We start from the raw sequence: 20,429 nt of genomic DNA, 5'->3' as shown, positions 1-20,429 counted from the left end.
AGACAGAAATCTACTGTGTGAGATTAGGGTTAAAATTCATCTTAAAATTTAGATTTTGACTTCAGCTCTGACTGACTTAAGACTGGGTTAACAGATAATGAATGGATTCGTAGAAGATTCAGCCTCCTGTTCTTGCATGAAGTAGCCTTGCTCTGCCATTACATATTGCGATAGCAACAAATTTTCAACAGATCTCTGTGTGTATGGATGTGTTTGTGTGTATCTCTGTGGGTGTGCTAGACAGTCTCATCAACTTGTTTTGTATGAATGGTGATGATTTGTATCACGATCTGTTTACTAAGCAGCTGCTGCCCTCTGCTGTTGGCTTTGTGTATAATTTTTGTCTGAACCCTGCAAGGGACCTGTATATATGAAGGAAGCACTGCTGTAATCTACATGTTCGCTAAATTTGATCTGTGGTGGTAATGTGGAACACGCATCATTAGGGTTGAGATGTGTTGATGGTAAATGAACCTAGATTCGCTGTATGTCTGGGAAGAAACAACTGGAATTATTGAGCGTATGAAAGCATTATTCCAGTTCAAAATAAGTACCGTCAGCACAGTGGTACATGTGACATGACTGTTATACTGTCAAATTAGACTTGTGCAAATCAGCATGATGTGGAATTTACAATGAGAGAATTTCTGGTAATATGAGATATATATTCATGAATCAGTTGATTCACCCACTCAGTGAGTGTAGTTATGTGATTTGTCAGCACTCACTCAATCATAGAACTCACTACTCATGTTGCTGTTATTGTACTAAAAACAGGAGCACACTGTTCACACTGTTATTAAAGATAACTTTGCCTTGGATGAACAAGTCAATCTACAAACTATTTTTCAGAACAAATAAGTTGATAAAATATTGACAGCCTCTTTTAGCCTGATAATTTGTCTTGCTTAATATGTTGTGGGGAAAAAGGGCCCAGACGACAAAAGACACTAAGATGAATCATCCTCTTTGTCTCCACTCACTATTAAGGAATGCTGCTACCAAGTAGGGATTATTTTTCTTCTCAATTGCTCTTTTGTTCATGAAAGGCATCAGGTGTCAAACCTGCCATCTGGCATTAAACTTTTACATGCTCTGTGTGAAGGTACAGAACAGTTAGCTTGCTTCTTCACTGCTATGGGCTTGTACAGTGTAGTTTTGATGATGCTATTGATAAATGTAAACATAAAGCACTAAACTTCTATCCAACTGCACAGAGGGTTCCTTAGAAAAAACTCATATTTTTTCCCCCATTCTCTAGGGTCATACAGTCATCCGTTCAGCAGCCAATGCAAACCTGCCGCCCATGCTGATGTCCCAGCGAGTTATAGCCCCCAACCCTGCCCAGCTGCAGGGCCAGAGGATCTCCTCCAAAGCTGGGATGTCTCGCTCCAGCACCTTGGCCAATACTGTTGGCTACCAGCAGGTATGGATTCATAGCGATCTATGCGAACTGGTCATAGCTGTGCTCTGCATTCCTTACGTCTGCTGACAGAGGTGGAGGCTGGTATTGTGAATTTATTTACAAACAAAACGGTAACATTTAAGTGAGTTGAAGAGAATTGCAGTTTGTCCAGACAGTGTTGGACAGTTTTTAATGTTAATGTAACGTTATGTTTCTGTTTTTTATCAGCATGACACAAGCCCTGTTTTCCTGCCAAAGAGTTTCTTGGATGCTCACAATTTCTTTGGGTGCTCACAGTCAAGTCAACTTTCAAGACTGAATAGTACCTGACAAAGACAGATCAGATCAGAATATTGCGCTGGTGATTATTATTTATTATGAGCTGGTCTTTTGCCTGACTTCGGATATTGTATGATTATTTTTTGAAAAAGAGATTTGCTCCAAAAGGGACTCAAATATAGTTGCATTCTTCCCAAACAGAGCTAAGAATGATTAGAGCCAATACACAGTGCAGGCAGGCAAAGAGAACTGAATGGAAGCAGAACACCACCAAGATCAGAGCTGACAGAGAGTCAGCTTTGATCCACTGAGGAATTAGACATGCTGACAAACAGAGCAGAGAGGACCTGTGAAAACCTCTATCCCCAAACTCAGGACTACTTAAATGTGTTCGCAATATACCTACAATGCTGTATGTGCTGTGTGCCGTAGGGCTTTAAAAGACCAGTGATATTTGTTTTAGCAAGGCTGAGCAGCCAACATTTTTTATTCTGTGTCAGCCAACGATTTCATGGACTTGCTCTTATATAGCGCTTTTCTACTCATGAGAGTACTCAAAGCGCTTTTACAACAATTGCTCCCATTCACCCAGACACACACACTAATGTGCAGGTTGCTAATCAGCCTGCAACATCAGTCAGTATACATTCATACACCAGTGGAACAGTCACTGGTAGGCAATTCGGGGTTCAGAATCTTGCCCAAGGAAACTTCGGCATGCAGCATATGACTAGGCGAGAGCAGGAATCGAACCGCCGACCACTAGATCATTGGATGACCCGCTCTACCACCTGAGCCACAGCCACCCCTTTCATTTCAGCAATGAAAATTAAAAAATGTGACAACTATAGATCGTAAATATAAAGAATTTAATTTTTACAAGCTGTTTAATCCAAACTGAGTAATAGAGAATATATGTCTTTCTGCAGGCCAGCCAACAGGTGGCAGCATCCCAGCGCTCAGGCTCCAGTGCCATGTATATGAACCTGGCCCACATGCAGGCGGCGGCGGCAGCAGGCGGGGTGGCAGGCAGTCTAGGTGGAACTTCAGCCGTCAGCCCGTCCACCATGTCCGGTTCGGCCAGCGGAGGCGTAGGCTCCATGGCTGACCAGGCCAGCAGCCAGGCAGCAGCCAAGCTAGCCCTGAGGAAGCAGCTAGAAAAAACCTTGCTGGAAATCCCTCCCCCCAAACCCCCAGCTCCACTCCTCCACTTTCTGCCTTCCGCTGCCAACAGTGAGTTCATCTACATGGTGGGCCTGGAGGAGGTCGTGCAGAGTGTGCTGGACAGTCAGGGTAAGCATCTAACGCTGACTAAAACTGCGTTCATGAGAAATTCACCCATGGGGGCTAACTCCAGACAACATGACACTTGGGCTTGTATTGTTGCTGTGGCTTTAAGTGTTGCTGTTAGCTAAAGCAGAGTCTTCTGTAGGTAAACTCAGAGGGACACTGGCCCGTATGGAGCCTTTCTTCTGCGCCCAATGCCGAACTGACTTCACCCCCCACTGGAAGCAAGAGAAAAGTGGGCGAATCCTCTGTGAGCAGTGCATGACATCCAATCAAAAGAAGGCTCTGAAGGCAGAGCATACCAACAGGCTGAAGAACGCCTTTGTGAAGGCCCTGCAGCAGGAGCAGGTCAGCACTACTGTCCCTTTTGACCTTGTTGGCCATCATCGCTGTTAGTCTCTTACAGCAATATTTTTCATTATTTTTATTGATATAATTGTTATTTTGATATGGACATAAAATGATATCAGAACTTACCAAATGTTGTCATTTCACTGTCCAAGCATACACCCCATAAAGTATAAATATGAATTGTTGTAAGGTTTATTTTACCCAGTTCTGTTTGTACCTGTAAGGAGGTGAAATCACAGTGAAGAATTGCAAAAGATAAACATTGAGTCAGTTAAAGTTGCGAAAGACGTCATCAAGAGGCCTTAACTCTCATCATCCAGTATTAGCTGGTGTAGACCTTGGGTGCCAGGTGAACATGGCACAGTTATACAACTCAGAACATAGTTTTTAAAACTGTGGAGCCATATAGCAAATGCAGGCAGAAAACCTTCATGTACAATGTGCCCTGGTATTTTAGTGCGCTCTGTGGTCCTGAGTGGGTCCAGTTATACTCTGTCATTTTTGTTTTACTGCCAGTATTTAACAAACTCATATTGTATCAGCAGGGTTAGATCTTAACACTAGCCCGCTAGCCCGTGGCTAGTGCAGATATCCACGGGCTAGTGCAAAATCTCTGCTACTAGCCCGTGTTGGCTAGTGCAAAACTTTTAAGTTCACTCTATTTCTATTGTAATGTATTGTTGATGTCATTGTTCACTGACACAGGTAACTGTGTTGCACCATGATAAGTGCTTAATTTGCCACAAGATGGCACCACTATACAGAATCTGTAACTTAGGGTAGATGGCAGGGCAGTAAGGTGGGGTGATGTCAGCCATGTTTGAAAAGTTTGTTTGAAATGTGAGTGAGGAGATTTGCAGTGAATTTGCAAGATAGCATAGCTTTTAATGGGCTTATCCAGATGGCCAGTTATTCTGAGCGCAGGGAGCATAACCTGGTGAGTATGGAGATTCAAGAAGTCTCAAAATCTGTTAGTTTTTTAGAATTGAAATACATGTGACTTTCAGATTGAGAAACAGGTGTTCCTTAGTGCTGTGTCAGTTAGTTATGAGCATAGTAGGGCTGGCCCGAATAGTGGTTTCTGGTCTCTGAATATGCGGGTCCTATTAAAGACTAATATCCAAATATTCGTTCCGCCCCATAACGTCCGACAGGGGGGGCTTCAAGTAACGGGCTCGTGCAACATTCTGCGGGCTAGTGCATTTTGCAAGCTACTAGCCCGGTTGGCTAGTGCAGAAAAAAGTTAAGATCTAACCCTGATCAGGATGACTGAAATGTTTTTTTAGGACAACTGCTGCTTTCAAAGCACCGCTGACCACATGGAGAGGTAGAATGTATGTCTGTCAAAGTACTAATCCTTGCAAGTTTCTAATTGTGAGTGTTTCCCCATGTCAGGAGATTGAACAGAGGCTGCAGCAGCAGGCAGCCCTCTCTCCCAGCTCGGCCTCTACCGGCCCCAACGCCTCCAAGACTGACAACATGATCCGACATCATGCACTCCGCCAGGTACACTAGCAGCACTGACCCTAACAAAAGCCCAACATTTAAGTTTGAGTTTTTGGAAAGATGAACAGCTAAAAATAAAAATACATTTTAGACTTTTGGGAAACAAGAATAAGAATTATATGAGAATTGCATCCAACCCAGTTGTTTTTAAACTGTAGCCAGCAAATGTGTGGTTTTCGTATTTGCTAATTGAGTGACTTTAGTTTGTTTTTTCAAATTTGCTCTGTTTGCTCTGCTTATGTGACTGTAATTTGTGTACAATATAGCAGTGATGGTGAAGTTAATGATGTCTGTACTGTTTTCAGGCTCCCCAGCCCCAGGCCTCCTTGCAGCGAGGTCTGTCCAACTCTGCACGAGGCGTCCTTTCCAACTTCGCCCAGGCCTCCCAGCTATCAGTGGCCAGCAGCCTCATGGGAATGACTAGTGCCAAGCACTGTGGCAGCGGTGGAGGCAGCAGCAGTAGCAGCAATAGACTGCAGCATGACAGCCGTCGTCAGATTTACAACATCCCAGGTACCTTCCATGCTGTGTGTGCACTGTTTTTGTTCACCAGAGATGGTGATCCCATCAGGTATTTGTTGGTTTTTCAGTGACAATGAACATTAATCAACATCACTGCAAGCGAGTCAGTGTTAGTCAAACAACAATTTTTTATTTAAACTGCTGTTCCTTTGTCAGATTCAGTAGCACAGAAAATTTGTTCAGGAGAACACAAACTAAAACGTGATTAAAAGCTTAAAGGAGACAGCATGCCAAGTGCAACATGCGCAATGTACACAGTTGATATTTGACAATATTTATCTGCTGCAGGCAGCTAAAAATACATAAAAATTAAAGTCCTTTAATATTGTTAGGATACCAAATCTGACCTGATTCTTACATTCACCTCCCTTTATACTGAAGATACTGATATAAAATGTTGAGTTTACTAACTTAAAATATTTCTATAACATTGATAAACAGTCTAATTTGAAGGCTCAGAGCCCTGCAGTTGACATGAATGGATCAGCTAAGTAGTGCTTCGTTCCTCAAGATTCATTTGGTTCGTGCCATTTCAGAACTGACAGTAGTGAGCTCTTTCATTTCCTTTGAATTTTTCTAACTGGGCTATTTTAAATATTTGTCATCAAAAAGGAACAAACAGGACTGAACCTAGCGGTAGGGATGCCAGTGTCGGGCACCACTTGGGACCACGCTAAACTATCTCAGTAACTATTTAATAGACTGCTGAGATGACTTGTACACACATGTACACACGTGGACAAAATTGTTGGTACCCCTCAGTTAAAGAAGGAAAAACCCACAATTCTCACTGAAATCACTTGAAACTCACAAAAGTAACAATAAATAAAAATTTATTGAAAATTAAATAATCAAAAACAGCCATTACTTTTGAATTGTTGATTAACACAATTATTTAAAAAAACAAACTAATGAAACAGGCCTGGACAAAAATGACGGTACCTCTATAAAAGATTGAAAACTATTTGACCAGAGTGACATGATTAACTCAGGTGTGTCATTTAATTGACATCACAGGTGTTTCCAAACTCATAATCAGTCAGTCTGCCTATTTAAAGGGAGACAAGTAGTCACCCTGCTGTTTGGTGAAAAGGTGTGTACCACACTGAACATGGACAACAGAAAGCGAAGGAGAGAATTGTCCCAGGACATCCGAAAAAAAATTATAGACAAACATCTTAAAGGTAAAGGCTATAAGACCATCTCTAAACAGCTTGAAGTTCCTGTGACAACAGTGGCTCATATTATTCAGAAGTTCAAGACCCACGGGACAGTAGCCAACCTCCCTGGACGTGGCCGCAAGAGGAAAATTGATGACAAATTGAAGAGACGGATCGTTGGAATTGTATCCAAAGAGCCCAGAGCAACCTCCAAAGAAATTAAAGGTGAACTCCAAGGCCAAGGTACATCAGTGTCAGATCGCACCGTTCGTCGTTGTTTGAGCCAAAGTGGACTTCATGGGAGACGACCAAGGAGGACACCACTGCTGAAAAAAACTCATAAAAAAGCCAGACTGGAATTTGCAAAAATGCATGTTGACAAGCCACAAAGCTTCTGGGAGAATGTCCTTTGGACAGATGAGACCAAACTGGAGCTTTTTGGTAAGGCACATCAACTCTATGTTCATAGACTCAAAAACCAAGCATACGAAGAAAAGAACACTGTCCCTACGGTGAAACATGGAGGAGGCTCAGTAATGTTTTGGGGCTGCTTTGCTGCATCTGGCACAGGGTGTCTTGAAAGTGTGCAAGGTACGATGAAATCTGAAGACTATCAAGGCATTCTGGAGAGAAATGTGCTGCCTAGTGTCAGAAAGCTTGGTCTCAGTCGCAGGTCATGGGTCTTCCAACAGGACAACCATCCAAAACACACAGCCAAAAACACCCAAGAATGGCTGAGAGAAAAGCGTTGGACTATTCTAAAGTGGCCTTCTATGAGCCCAGATCTGAATCCCATTGAACATATGTGGAAGGAGCTGAAACATGCCATTTGGAGAAGACACCCAACAAACCTGAGACAACTGGAGCTGTTTGCTCATGAGGAGTGGGCCAAAATACCTGTTGACAGCTGCAGAACGCTCATTGACAAATACAGAAATCGTTTAATTGCAGTGATTGCCTCAAAAGGTTGTGCAACAAAATATTAAGTTATGGGTACCATCATTTTTGTCCAGTCCTATTTCATTAGTTTGTTTTTTTTAAATAATTATGTTAATCAACAATTCAAAAGTGATGGCTGATTTTGATTATTTAATTTTCAATAAATTTTTATTTATTGTTACTTTTGTGAGTTTCAAGTGATTTCAGTGAGAATTGTGGGTTTTTCCTTCTTTAACTGAGGGGTACCAACAATTTTGTCCACGTGTGTATGTTCCCCAGAGGACAGATCCTACTGACCAGAGAGATACACATTTGTGGTTTAAAGTAATATGTTTTAGCTATCAGGTACACGCTGGACAGGTCACCAGTTTGGCACAGAGGTTCCCACCAGGATGGACCGTAATAATTAATCACATGGTCAAAATATGAAGTTATGAAATACTTTGATTCATGACCAAGTATTTACTATCAGCCTCAGCTGTACACTTTAGTTTAGCCGCAATAAGCAAATATTAGGATAGTACCGTGCTAAACTAAGAGGGTGAACTGTTGGCTGATGGTTTTGCTGACATGGCTGTAGACCCTGAGCCTTGTTATGTCCTGCTGGGTTGGTTAATGCTGTTATGGGAGAAACAATTATGTTTTAAAGCCAAAAGGTAGAATAAATCTGAATAAGAACAAGAAAATGGCCATGCAGCATTTGTCAACATCAAGTGATGATTTTACAGTCAGTTATACAGTGCCTATCATAAGTATTCACCCCCTTTGATATTTTACTCTTTTATTGCTTTCATAAATCAATCATGGTCAATAAAATTTAGCTTTTTTAACAACAAAATTTATTGGAAAAAACTCTTTAATGTCAAAGTAAAAACAGATTTCTATAAAGTAATTTTAATGAAAGAAAATTATATAAATAAAAATAATTGTTTGCATAATTATTCACGCCCTTCAAGTCAGTATTTAGTAGATGCACCTTTGGCTGCAATCACAGCAGTGAGTCTGTGTGGATAGGTCTCAATCAGTCTTGCACATCTGCCCACTGCAATTTTGCTCCATTCTTCTTTGCAAAACTGCTCAAGCTCTGTCAGGTTGCGCGGGTATCAGGCATGAACGGCCCTTTTCAAGTCCAGCCACAAATTCTCTATAGGATTGAGGTCTGGGCTTTGACTCGGCCACTCCAGAACATTTATCTGGTTCTTTTTTAACCATTCCTGTGTAGCTTTTGCAGTATATTTTGGATCATTGTCTTGCTGGAAAATAAATCTTCTCCCAAGACGTAGTTCTCTTGCAGACTGAAAAAGATTGTCCCCCAGGATTTCAGTGTATTTTGCAGCATTCATTCTGCCCTCTGTCTTTACAAGCCTTCCAGGTCCAGTTGCTGAGAAACATCCCCACAGCATGATGCTGCCACTACCATGCTTCACAGTGGGGATGGTGTGTTTTTGGTGATGTGCAGTGTTTGGTTTCCGCCAAACATGACGTCTTGTCTGATGGCCAAAAAGCTCAATTTTGGTCTCATCAGACCAAAGAATCTTCTTCCACTTGACCATGGAGTCTTCCACGTGCTTTTTGGAAAACTCTAGTCGAGATCTAATATGACTTTTCTTCAACAGTGGCTTTCTCTTTGCCACTCTCCCATAAAGCTTTGACCGGTGAAGAACCCGGACAGCACTTGCTACATGCACAGTCTCTCCCATCTCAGCAGCTGAAGCTTGTAACTCCTTCAGAGTAGTTGTAGGGGTCTTGGTGGCTTCTCTCACGAGTCTCCTACTTGCACGGTCACTCAGTTTACGAGGGCGGCCTGATCTAGGCAGATTCACTTAAGTGCCATATTCCTTCCATTTCTTGATAATTGATTTCACTGAACTCCGGGGGATGTTCAGTGCCTTGGAAATTTGTTTGTAACCATCCCCTGAATTGTACTTCTCAATAACCCTTTCCCTGAGTTGCTTAGAGTGTTCTTCTGTCTTCATGGTATAATGGTAGCCAGGAATACTGATCAACCACTCTCTGGACCCTTCAGACACAGGTGTTTTACAACTCAATCACTTGAAACACACCCACACCACTCAGGTGATCTTCATTTCACTAATTGTGAGACTATTGGCAACAATTTGATGGACCTCTATTGAATTAGACCATTAAATTAAAAAGGGGGTGAATAATTATGCAAACAATTATTTTTATTTATATAATTTCTTTCATTAACATTACTTTATAGAAATCTGTTTTCACTTTGACATTAAAGAGTTTTTTTCCAATAATCTTTTTTGTTAAAAAAGCTCAATTTTTTTGACCATGATTGATTTATGAAAGCAATAAAAGGGTAAAACATCAAAGGGGGTGAATACTTATGATAGGCACTGTACGTCTCAGCATATTCACATAAACATTTACCTCATCACACCGCTCGCTCTAACTTCAAATTATACTGGGTGGAACCAAAGACTGACCTTAACTTAGTGATTACAGTTAGTGGCTTAAAAAATCTTTGTACACTTACACCATGCTTAAAACTGTATTAAGGCTCATTGTTTAAAAAAAACTAAATATCAAAGTTGGCTTGGTTTCTTCTAAAGTAGGATAACACAGTAGTCTTCCTTTAATGTCATTGTACAATGACATTAATGGCAGAGTATTCACAGTCAGGCAGTTTTCTTTGGTTGTGAATTGGCACTATACAAGCAAAACTGAACTGAATTCATGTTATTCTCCAAATGTAAGTCTCTCGTATTCATTGAACTTGTGAATGTTTTCCTTGATATCACTCTTCTGTGCCAATATTTGTTGGTTCTCTTTTCAACAGTCTGTGAACTGTTGCATCTGAAAATTCTTAGTAGTCTGTGAAATAATGCTGGCTACTGTTTCTCTCTTAGTATTCTTGATTTTACTGCTTTTTGTGATCCGTTGTGCTGCTGCTCTTTCTGGGTCTGTCTGTGTGCCGTCTGCTCTAAGCTCCAATCCCTCAGTTTTTGAAAGTTTTGTTGTACACCCAGCAGTTGCTGGAAGACTGTATTTATTGCTAATCTAATGGACAGAGCAGCTTTATTTGTGCAAAGAAATGATGCTGAAACTTTTCTCTCAGTTCACTTGCATTTTTGCAGTTGTTTTATAAAATCCCATGAAACAGCTCCTGGTGTTGTCATGGCACAAAGCTCAGCCTGCTCTCATTGATCTGTTCCACAGGCCTAAGCAGTCACCACTCACCATTCTGCATCAGATAGTCATTTTCTTCTTAACCAAGGTTGAAAGTGTCAGCTTGGGCTGTTGCAGTTGAGGTACTTATCCATAGTCAGTGTACTGCTTAGAGTAGACTGATCGTCATACCAGTGTAGTAGCGCTCACTTCACAGCCACCAGATTCCACTGACAAAAAGAATCATTTTTCCTCACAGAAGACAGGCACTGCAATTCTATTATTATGTGAGGAAGCACAGGTGCACTTTATCTCAGGGACATGTTCCACTCAGTTTGAAAATCAAACTGTGTCTATATATATATATATATATATATATATATATATTTTTTTTTTTTTTTTTTTTTTTTTGCTGCAGTTTAGGGCAAAATTATGTTAATGCAATTGGAAGTTCAATGTATTCATTTTAGTATAAAATATTTGTTCAGAATTGTGCTACATTTGTTTTTCTGTGGGTCAAAAACAGTTTATCTTTATTTCTGAAATAACCTTGGATATTTGCAGATGGTTCAACAGTCCAAATACAGAACAGTTACACTACCGTTCAGAAGTTTGGGGTCACTTACAAATGTCCTTATTTTTGAAAAACAAACAAAACATTTTTTTCCAATGAAGATAGCATTGAATTGATCAGAAACCCAGTCTAGACATTGTTAATGTGGTAAATGACTATTCTAGCTGCAAACGGCTGATTTTTAATCTACATAGGGGTGCAGAGGAACATTTCCAGCAATGCTACATTGTGTTAGCTAGTAGTGTTGAAAGGCTAATTGATGATTAGAACATCTTTGTGCAATTAAGTTAGAACCTGAATAAAAGTGTGAGTTTTTATGGAAAATATGAAATTGTCTGGGTGACCCCAAACTTTTGAACGGCAGTGTATGTTGAAGTAGTGAGCAGTTTAAAAAAGACGAAAACATCTCATCAAAATGTAAAAAATGCAAAATGTTTTAATATTGATAGAAACTCAGAAGAATAAATTTCAATTGTCTTTTAATAAACTTTGTAGTATGTCTTAATGTGTCTGTTTTGTTCCCACAGGGTTAAATATTGCCTATCTGAACCCAGCAGCAGTTGGAGCCCATAAGAGCTCCAGCTTAGCAGACCGGCAGAGAGAGTACCTGTTGGACATGATCCCACCTCGATCCATATCGCAGTCCATTACTGGACAGAAATGAGTCCTGCCCATCCCTTAAGGCCCTCTGAAGCCTCCTCCCATCTGCCTACCTACCCCATGCTGAAGCACTCCCAGATCAACCAGTATCCCCATCCTACCCACCCCCATCGCATGCAGTGCCTGTCCGTGTGCCTACCTTAAACCAACCCATGAAAACCCACCAAGTTGGACTAAGACACTTATCTGTCAGTGCATCTCAAATGTTCTTATTATAGTAAAAGCCTTCTTTGTCAGCGTTGTTAAACAATTATAATTCCCTTTATTATTGCTGGTGGTAGCACTATTATACATGCAACTACCATTTTTGCTTCAGTTACTATTATTCATTATGCTTTTTTCTGTTGTAAGTGTTTGGTTCTTTTTTTTTTTTTGATTCTCTACTGCCTACCCTTTAATTTGGGTAGTGACAGTAAATCATTGTAGGGTCACTTTAGGCCACAATCATATAGGATTTTTTTCTCCACTTAACTCTAAAGCTTAGATGTGACTATTGATAGTACCAAGATCAACAGGGTGCATTCTGGTTGCTATGCAACATAAAGTTTAACAGCTTCGAAGCTTTGTAAAAAAATGTTAGCTCGCTAAATTGGAAGGAACAAAGTGGAAATACTGATAGGAACAAAAACAGACAATACCAAGCTCTGCCTGCTCTTGAAAAGAGGATAAAGAGCCCATTCTAAAAATGGAAATGTAAGACAGGGTGTGATATTGAGAGCAGAGCGCCCATGGTTGTATCTCTCTTCGTACGGACCTGGTTCTGACCCACAGGCAAAATTCTGGCATATTCAACCTGGAGTTCAGGGTAGCACCTCCAAATTTTGAGGAGACACCCTGCCACCAGCAGAGCTACGTAACTGGAAATAACTGACCAAAGGTGCAGAGATGTACAAAAGAGAATCCTATGTGATCAAAGCTTGGAAATCCTTTTCTTTTGCTCGCCACCATTCCTCATAAAAAGGTTCTCATCAGTTTCTTCATTTCAAATGTCAGCTTCTCCTGTTATACAGACCTGAACAGTTACCAGGCAGGTGCACGTGGGACATACTGTAGTTACCAATCAGGACTGACTGACTGACACAGCAACGTCCCAACTGCCCCTTAGGCAGACCAGCAGCTGATACAGACTCCAGCAAGAGGAAGCTGACGGACCAGACCAGAGGATGTTGTCTGCAAACCTACCCAGTATTCAGGGGGATGATGGTCTCCATTCAGAGAGAAGCCAGTTGATTTTCCCTCCTGGTTCCATATTGTCTCACTACCTGCCAATAACCCCCCCATGCTCCCCCTCAATACATATGATTATTCAGTATGCACAGACTGAACCCTTTTTACCCAGCAGCTCCTCTTTGCATCACGCGTTCTTTGAGAGAATGAATAGAACTCAAATCTGAAGGTGGAAGCACATTTTGCGCATCCATCCCCACAGATTCTGTACCTAGAATCCTACAAGTCTGGGTTCCTGTTCTTTTTACATTTGGGTGTTTAGGTTGTTTTCCGAATGTTGTGCCACCCCCACGCCCACACCCTCACCCACCCCCAATGCCATCCCCTATCCCTACCCCTCCCTTATTTTTTTTTCCTGCTTTGTTTTTTTTTTTTTTTTGCGGCGTCTCCTAATTAAATGGTGGCACACCTGAGAGGTGTTAGCCCCTGGAGACGATAATAATCAACATAAAACAGAAACTATCGAAATATCTGTATGGATTGTGTATAGATACCTAGCTTCAGAGAAAAAAAAAAGGATGTGGATTTTATCTTTTATGAGAGAGACATGGATCAATCATTGTGTGCATCCTCTGCACACAAGTTGCCTCACTCCAGAGGAGCACTTTGCATATTTCCAATTGGAAAATTTTTTTTAAAACAAAGAGGAAAAGAATGTTAGAATTCCAAGTGACCAAGGTCTGGATGCTGACTGTTGGCCAGCCAGAGAGTCAGATGAGATGTCCTGAATATTGTGGATTGCATCAAGGAGTGTTTTTAATTTCTGATGAATGGTTTAAGCCTAATTTACTTTGCCAGTCTTGATCTTTGTAAATGTTGGACTTTGAAGCGTCACCTTCTAAATCGTGCCAGATATGATGAGGTTCAACCCAGCCTTGTCTGGCCAGTATTGAAATCCTAGCAATGACTTAAATTTCAGTCATCAATTTGATAGTTTTTCTCCTTTTAAATGCAGTGTTACCAAAGCAGTCCCACCTCACATTTCTAAGCTCTGATGTAGAAGTCTGCTTGGACCCAGTCTTTTACTATCATAGTGTCACTCAGACCCAAGCTGGGTGCCATGTCAGGCCTCAGACACTAGTCACTGAACACAGCCATGAAAACCGTCCTCTGAGGTAATGAGGGTTTCACCACTCCTTCCTTGAAGGGAAAAGTATGGCAGCAGTATTTCACCATGAGTCATGAGACAAAGCAGTTTCTCGGATCTGTGGTTTACGTGCAGAATGTGAGTTAGGAATGTCTTGGTGAGTCCTCCTCTGCACATTTCTCAATAGATGCATCTGTTGTTCAACGACACTCTTCAGTGGCCTCAGTCCATTGTCTTAATGCAAGGAAAAAAATCCACATTTTTACCTCTTTTTCAGCGTGCTGCTGCATTTTCACATTTTCAGTTGCATTTACAGATTGTCATGATGTTTGCACGAGGTACAAGCAGGACACAGGTTCACTTCAGTGACTGCATTTCTCTTCTTTGCTAGACATTCTTCATACTGTGTGACAGAATCATGGAGCAACACAGAGAAAGCTGAGTTTACCAGTGGAACTTTTGTTGCTTAAGTTAAGTAGCACAGAGATTCACCTGATAGGACACTGCAGCAACACAAACCAGCAAGTCTTTTCTTCAGGCTGGGGTTTACATTAGTCCATGTGGGTTTTTATCAGATACTAGCTAGGTTCAAGACTAGCAAGGAACCAGCCTTCACAACAGCTGTCTGTTGATGTTGTGCAGACAGTTGGCAGGATTAATGGAAAGAAGAAAGAGACCAGCCTCTAAAGAATTTGAATCCATGGGTTTTATTAAGTGTATTATGCGGTATTTCCAACAGTGTTCAGTCAATGTGCAATATTATTCATGGAACATGGGTACTTCCTACAGAAGGATTCAGAGGCCATGAAGTCAGTTTTGGTTTGAATGGGAGAGCCGGACAGTTCAGACAGAGAGCTCTGAGCTGACCAATATTTCTCAGTTCCATGAGTCTGGTAACGAAGAAGGAAAAACCTCAGTTTAAACAAAAGTCTCACAGTCTCAATTGTCACCACTTAACCTTTAAAATCTTAAGACTGATTTGGTCACCAAGCAGACTGTTGTAGTAACTTCCAGACAGGTGTGCAAGTATTGATAGGGAACACCCAAACTGAAGTGCAGTGACAGAACGTGGCACAGGTTCATCATTGACATGAGACCAGCACTGCTGCAGATGTGACCCAGCACGCCTTCTGGCAGTCATCCTGGATGTCTTCAGTTTATGGGCAGCAACATCTGAGTTTCTGACAAAATGCTGATCTCTGTTTCTGTGCGGTTAATGTATGTTTATCAGCTATTTATCATCTGTCTGCTTGAATTACACTTTATTCATTCTTTAGCTTTGAATCTTGTGCGTTTTCATTTTGTGCAGACGTCCTTTGTTTTAAAGTCTCACTTTGTTCCGTGCTTTGGTTTATGACTAAACACCTGCAAAACAAGTGATGACCTCACTAAATTCAGCTGGCTTTGTCTTTTTGTATTAGTTATCAGATTTTAGCTTGCTAATGCACATAACTGCTCCTCTTTCTGTATTGTCATTGTTGGCATGGTACTACCTTGACACTGGCATATAGCTCAAAGCACTGTCCAAGTCCAGGTAAAGACACACAGCTGTAGTGTGACTGTAGACTTTTGCCTGCAAGTGATGAAAAATGTACAATGATGCTGAAATTGAAGATAAGCAAATGTAACGGTTAAAAACCATTTCTAAAATTACACTGCTTAAAAAAATAGAACTCCTAAAAGGTTTCAAGTTCTCTCTACAAATAAGACGGGAAACTAAAGCACTTAATAGGGACGAGTGTGTCTGTGTGGACCTCACCAGCCATCTCCTCGAATCTGAACATAACTGATGGCTTTACACTAATAGAAGCAAGCGGTAGTACGGTTTAACAGCTTGATTGCATAAACCCACACATCTAGTTAGCTAAACTAGCTAACAAAGACCCCTCTTAGGTTCACCTCTGTTCCACTTAGTTTCATTGATCACTCGACTCTCACACTGCCCAAAAGCATCTCATGTAAAAAAAACAAACAAACAAAATAAAGCCTTAAAGCTTGTAGTTAAAGGCTTTCTCTGTGTATAGGACACAGTCTGAACATCAGGCTTTTTCCATCTTTCAGCTCCAACACTGGTCCACAAACATCACACGGCCTTACCAGTCAGACACACACTCACACGCGTGGAGTTTTTGTTTTGTCTATTAGCTCTATAATCTGACATCTTTTACAGTCAGTCATAACAGAGGCCAGAATACACCAGGATCCAGTCATACTTATCTAAACCTCCAACAGCTGAGGTGAAGTCGTCTCCTGAGCTTCGTTACAGCTCTGGACATTTTCATTTGACTCTTAGTAAAAGCCTGTCTTGTAAAAATCCAAAATATTTTTCTGTCATGTCAAGTTTATTTCCCAGACTTTTCCTGCTATATATGCAGTCTCTCATGAGGCAGTTTGCTGCAGTAACAATGTTGTACGCGTGGATTCTTCTCATAGTTGTATGTAGGGCTCAATCTCTCTTATTATTAATGAAGTGACAAAATATGGAAGCAAGTAACGATGAAAACACATTCTACTATAATGCAAGTTGCTGTAGTTAGATATATTTTACCATTACACCCAAATAGAATTTTCAGGGTTCAGGAAATCATAAAGAAACTAATAATATTTTATCAGCAACACAGATTTTGGGCACATGAATAATAATAATAATTAGTTATTATTACTGTGGTGAAGGATTTTATGCTTCAAAGTCTGAAGTATGAAATCCACCCAGATCTCTGACTAAAGGTTGACAAACGTGGAACACATACTAAGACGTGATACTGGAGCTTTATTTTGTCATGTTCTAAACAAAATGTTTGTCACCTCTACAGATTACTAGCAAAGTGTACAAACTCAGTATTTTAACAACCATGTGATAGCCTTTTTTGGAGAAGCACTCCATTTTTCTTGCTAATTCAGTAGCAGAAAACTTGATCGTTTTTTTCCTAAATACAAATGAATAAATCAGTATGGCAAATGTGTTGTTTAGGCCAGGCTACCACAGCTAGCTTCAGGTTCACTTCTTCTGTGAGCTCCTCATCTTAAGAGAAGGCCACTTAGAACAGTGAAGTTACTTCAGTAATATATGAAAATCTCACTTCTACTATAATGTTATTAAACTGATCTAAGTCACAGCAGAATAATATCTGTAAGAGCCTTTATGAACTAACAGTTGGCTCTGATAGAGTCCAGAATGGAGCGTCACATGGTTGAGATTGTGGTTGGACTGCACAGCTTTTGTAATTGTATTTATGTGTAATCTGTGTCACTGTTAGACTTGTTCTGCATCATTACAGTTTCACTGTCTACAGGCCACAGTGGTTGCTTTTGTTGTTGTTTTTTTCAGCCAGACTGTCAGATGAATGAGTTGTGGTTGTGTTTGAGTAATCCAGACCTGCCTGTCACTATGTCAGAATGAACCGACAATAAACGGCCAGCTGAAGTAGAAGACATAAACTAAGACTATGAAGCTACCTAGAATTAGTTTCAGAGGTGTAAACTGAAGTTTACATGTACAAACTACAGATTTTTGCGTTATTATATTAAAAAGTCTCATTTTTCTCATTGGTGGAACATTTGAAATTGTACGTAGTAATACGGTTTCACAATTTTTTTAATGCCTGGGCAAATTCTGACTGCCACTCATGATCTGATTTCGCAATGTTTGTCATGTATCTCTACTTTTGCTGCCAAGGTGAAATTTAAATTTAAAAAAAGAAAAACAACTCCTGTCTCTCTTACTTTTTGCAGATGCATCCACACACCTTTGTATTTGGACTACAGATTCTTTTCAAATATTAATTCTTAGATTTCAAAAGTCATTCTTATTCTGATGTCCCATTTGAGTTCTGTTTTGTTTCTATTGCAGTTTAAAAAACTAAATAAATGTATTGACTATGAAATAAATGACACGATATTTGCTAGGTTTGAAGTAATAATGACTTATTGTACATAAGCATTTTTTTCCTCCCTTGTACTGAAAAAAGAAATTAAATGGTTGTACATTGTGTAGAAAAGCAAACAAAAAGCCATGAATATTGTGAAGCTTGTCATTTCGTTTTGTGATCACTGTGTATTATTGTGTAACAAATGTGCAAAATGTTTGGGATTCCTTTTTACCCCCCTCCTCTGCTTCTTAAAGCAGTCTCGCTGGATGCATTGGCTTTAATTTTGGACTAGTTAAAGTTTGCAGAGAAGTGATCACTGGTTCAGAGCGATCGATTCTGCAGTCTGAAACACATTTGTCTACTGTTGAATTATTGAAACTTGAAATAACTTTGTTCCTTACAAAATTGTTTCCTAAACAAGTTCTAGATTAAAGCACTTTGAATGTTTGGATTAGATGAACCCTCCCTAACTAATGGATTGATTCAGAGTCAAACTGACGTCTTGGAGTGTTTGCTGCAAATCATTACTGCCGACCACTTTATGTCCACATATTCAAGCAACCGTTGACTTTCTACGACCACTGAAAGGTTACTTTTCTGCGTCGTACATGCTAAATTGATTGTGTTGTAAGATACAATAACAACTCCTTCCCAAATCAATGGTTTCTAGAGTTCCAGTGTTAATAATCAACACACACACTGGGGACAGATTCCCAAACAGAAAAATCTAACAAAGACACTGATTCTGGAAAGTCATCTGGTGGCACTGAAAGGATGGAAATTGATGCCTATAACATCAAAAAAAAAAATCATTGACTTGATGAATGGACGGTAATAAATGGCCAGTAATCGTGATTGGTGATTAATGGTTTAAAAACACAAAATCATTGATAGAATCCAAACTAAAGTTTCAAGAGGATTTTAGCTTTCTGGCATTGTTTACATGCTGTTTCTATTTTTGTTTTCTTTCCCTTCCTCACTAAGAAATAGGTAATTCTAGGGGCAACACTATTGATTTTTTTTGGCATAAAATAGTCTACTGAATATAATCATGTATGTCAGACTTCGCCAATAAGCTCTCACAGTAGGTGTTTTGTGGCCCGACCTGCTTCACTGAATCAGTGATCACTTTTTCTGCCAACACCAGCATACAACATGTATGGTCCTGTACTGTTTGGCTTTATATTCTATTAGTTGTTGTTGCTAATGCAGGGAAAGATTTAAGTGCAAAATCAGTTATATCAATTTTCTTGTAGAAGCATTTTGCATAGTGTTGACAACATTGAAATAAACATCCTGGGAATCAAAAACAAATGATGATGCTGACCAGAGACTATTTGAAGTCATTTTAGTTTTGCTTACATCAATCCTGACCTTTTGCACATACTTGATATTTAATGGTCTTCAAAAAAGTAGAAGAAAATAATGCTGTTTGAATACTGCCAGTTGATTGACAATTATGCATTGATTGAAAAAATAAGCTAATTTTGGAGGAAATAACTTTGTAATATTTATCTCTTGCAAGCTATGTTTAATAAAGGTTGAAACAATTTGCTTTGAAGTGTGACATTATTAACCTTTTCAGAATTGAGTTGAAGGTAGGCTCTGTTGTGTCAAGAGCATTGGACAGTGTTTGAAATTCAGTTCAGTTCAAATCAGTTTCAGTGGGATCTTTCTGCATGGAGTTTGCGTGTTCTTTCTGATCATGCGTGGGATTTCTCCGGGTACTCCGGCTTCCTCCCACAGCCCAAAGACATGCTGAGGTTAATTGGTGATTCTAATTTCTTCATAAGTATGAATGTGAGTGTGGCTGATTGTCAGTCTCTATATGTGGACCTGTGATGGATTGGGGTGTTTTTTTTCTACTGAACAATAAAAAACATAATACTTCAGAAAGATACTATTAAAAAATAGAAGGTCCATAGTAGAAACTGACCGCAACAAAAATAAATACACCTGCGATCAGTGAAATTAAACTGAGTCTACCTATGAGAGCTGTGAACAGCAGAACCTTTTCAGTTTTGGACCTGTGGGCTATGTCTATCTGAACGTTTGCATCATGGCTTTACATGGAAAAATAATTATCAGAGGAACTTCTAAATCAGTTTGTAACATTTCACAAAGCTGCAAAAGGGACACAGGAAATTCAGTGACCAAAAAAGTCCATTATAACACTGCTGCAGAAATAATCAGGAGGTACAGAACAAATTACAGCACCTACTCATTGAAAATCAAATGGAATTGATGGGTTTCTATGTAAAATTGTGCAAGATCTTCAACTCATAATGTTGTAAAACAGCCGTTATATACATAAAATTGAATTGAACTGAATAATCAGAGCTACAGTGGCCATCCTCCTAAAACAGTGTTACAGACAGTTCACAGTTTTAGCAGAACACACAGTTTAGCTCTGAAAAACAGATGG

The 20,429-nt window shown here is 39.9% G+C and overlaps 1 protein-coding gene across 1 annotated transcript in view; it reads left to right on the top strand.

Annotated features, from left to right (window-relative positions):
• The window catches only part of gatad2b (GATA zinc finger domain containing 2B), a 67,788-nt gene extending 48,233 nt beyond the window's left edge, over positions 1–19,555 (top strand). Inside the window, exons 6-11 of the mRNA XM_022218795.2 lie at positions 1,262–1,426; positions 2,614–2,977; positions 3,117–3,319; positions 4,718–4,828; positions 5,134–5,341; positions 11,689–19,555. Coding sequence (XP_022074487.1) covers positions 1,262–1,426; positions 2,614–2,977; positions 3,117–3,319; positions 4,718–4,828; positions 5,134–5,341; positions 11,689–11,825 — 1,188 coding nt within the window. The 3' untranslated portion in view covers positions 11,826–19,555. The remainder of the gene's footprint in view (positions 1–1,261; positions 1,427–2,613; positions 2,978–3,116; positions 3,320–4,717; positions 4,829–5,133; positions 5,342–11,688) is intronic.
• Positions 19,556–20,429: the final 874 nt, after the last annotated feature.

The sequence above is a fragment of the Acanthochromis polyacanthus genome, chromosome 11 (genome assembly GCF_021347895.1).
Source record: "Acanthochromis polyacanthus isolate Apoly-LR-REF ecotype Palm Island chromosome 11, KAUST_Apoly_ChrSc, whole genome shotgun sequence".
NCBI lineage: Eukaryota > Metazoa > Chordata > Actinopteri > Pomacentridae > Acanthochromis > Acanthochromis polyacanthus.
The sequence above is the reverse complement of the archived record's forward strand: the minus strand, read 5'-3'. Positions and strand labels throughout refer to the sequence as shown.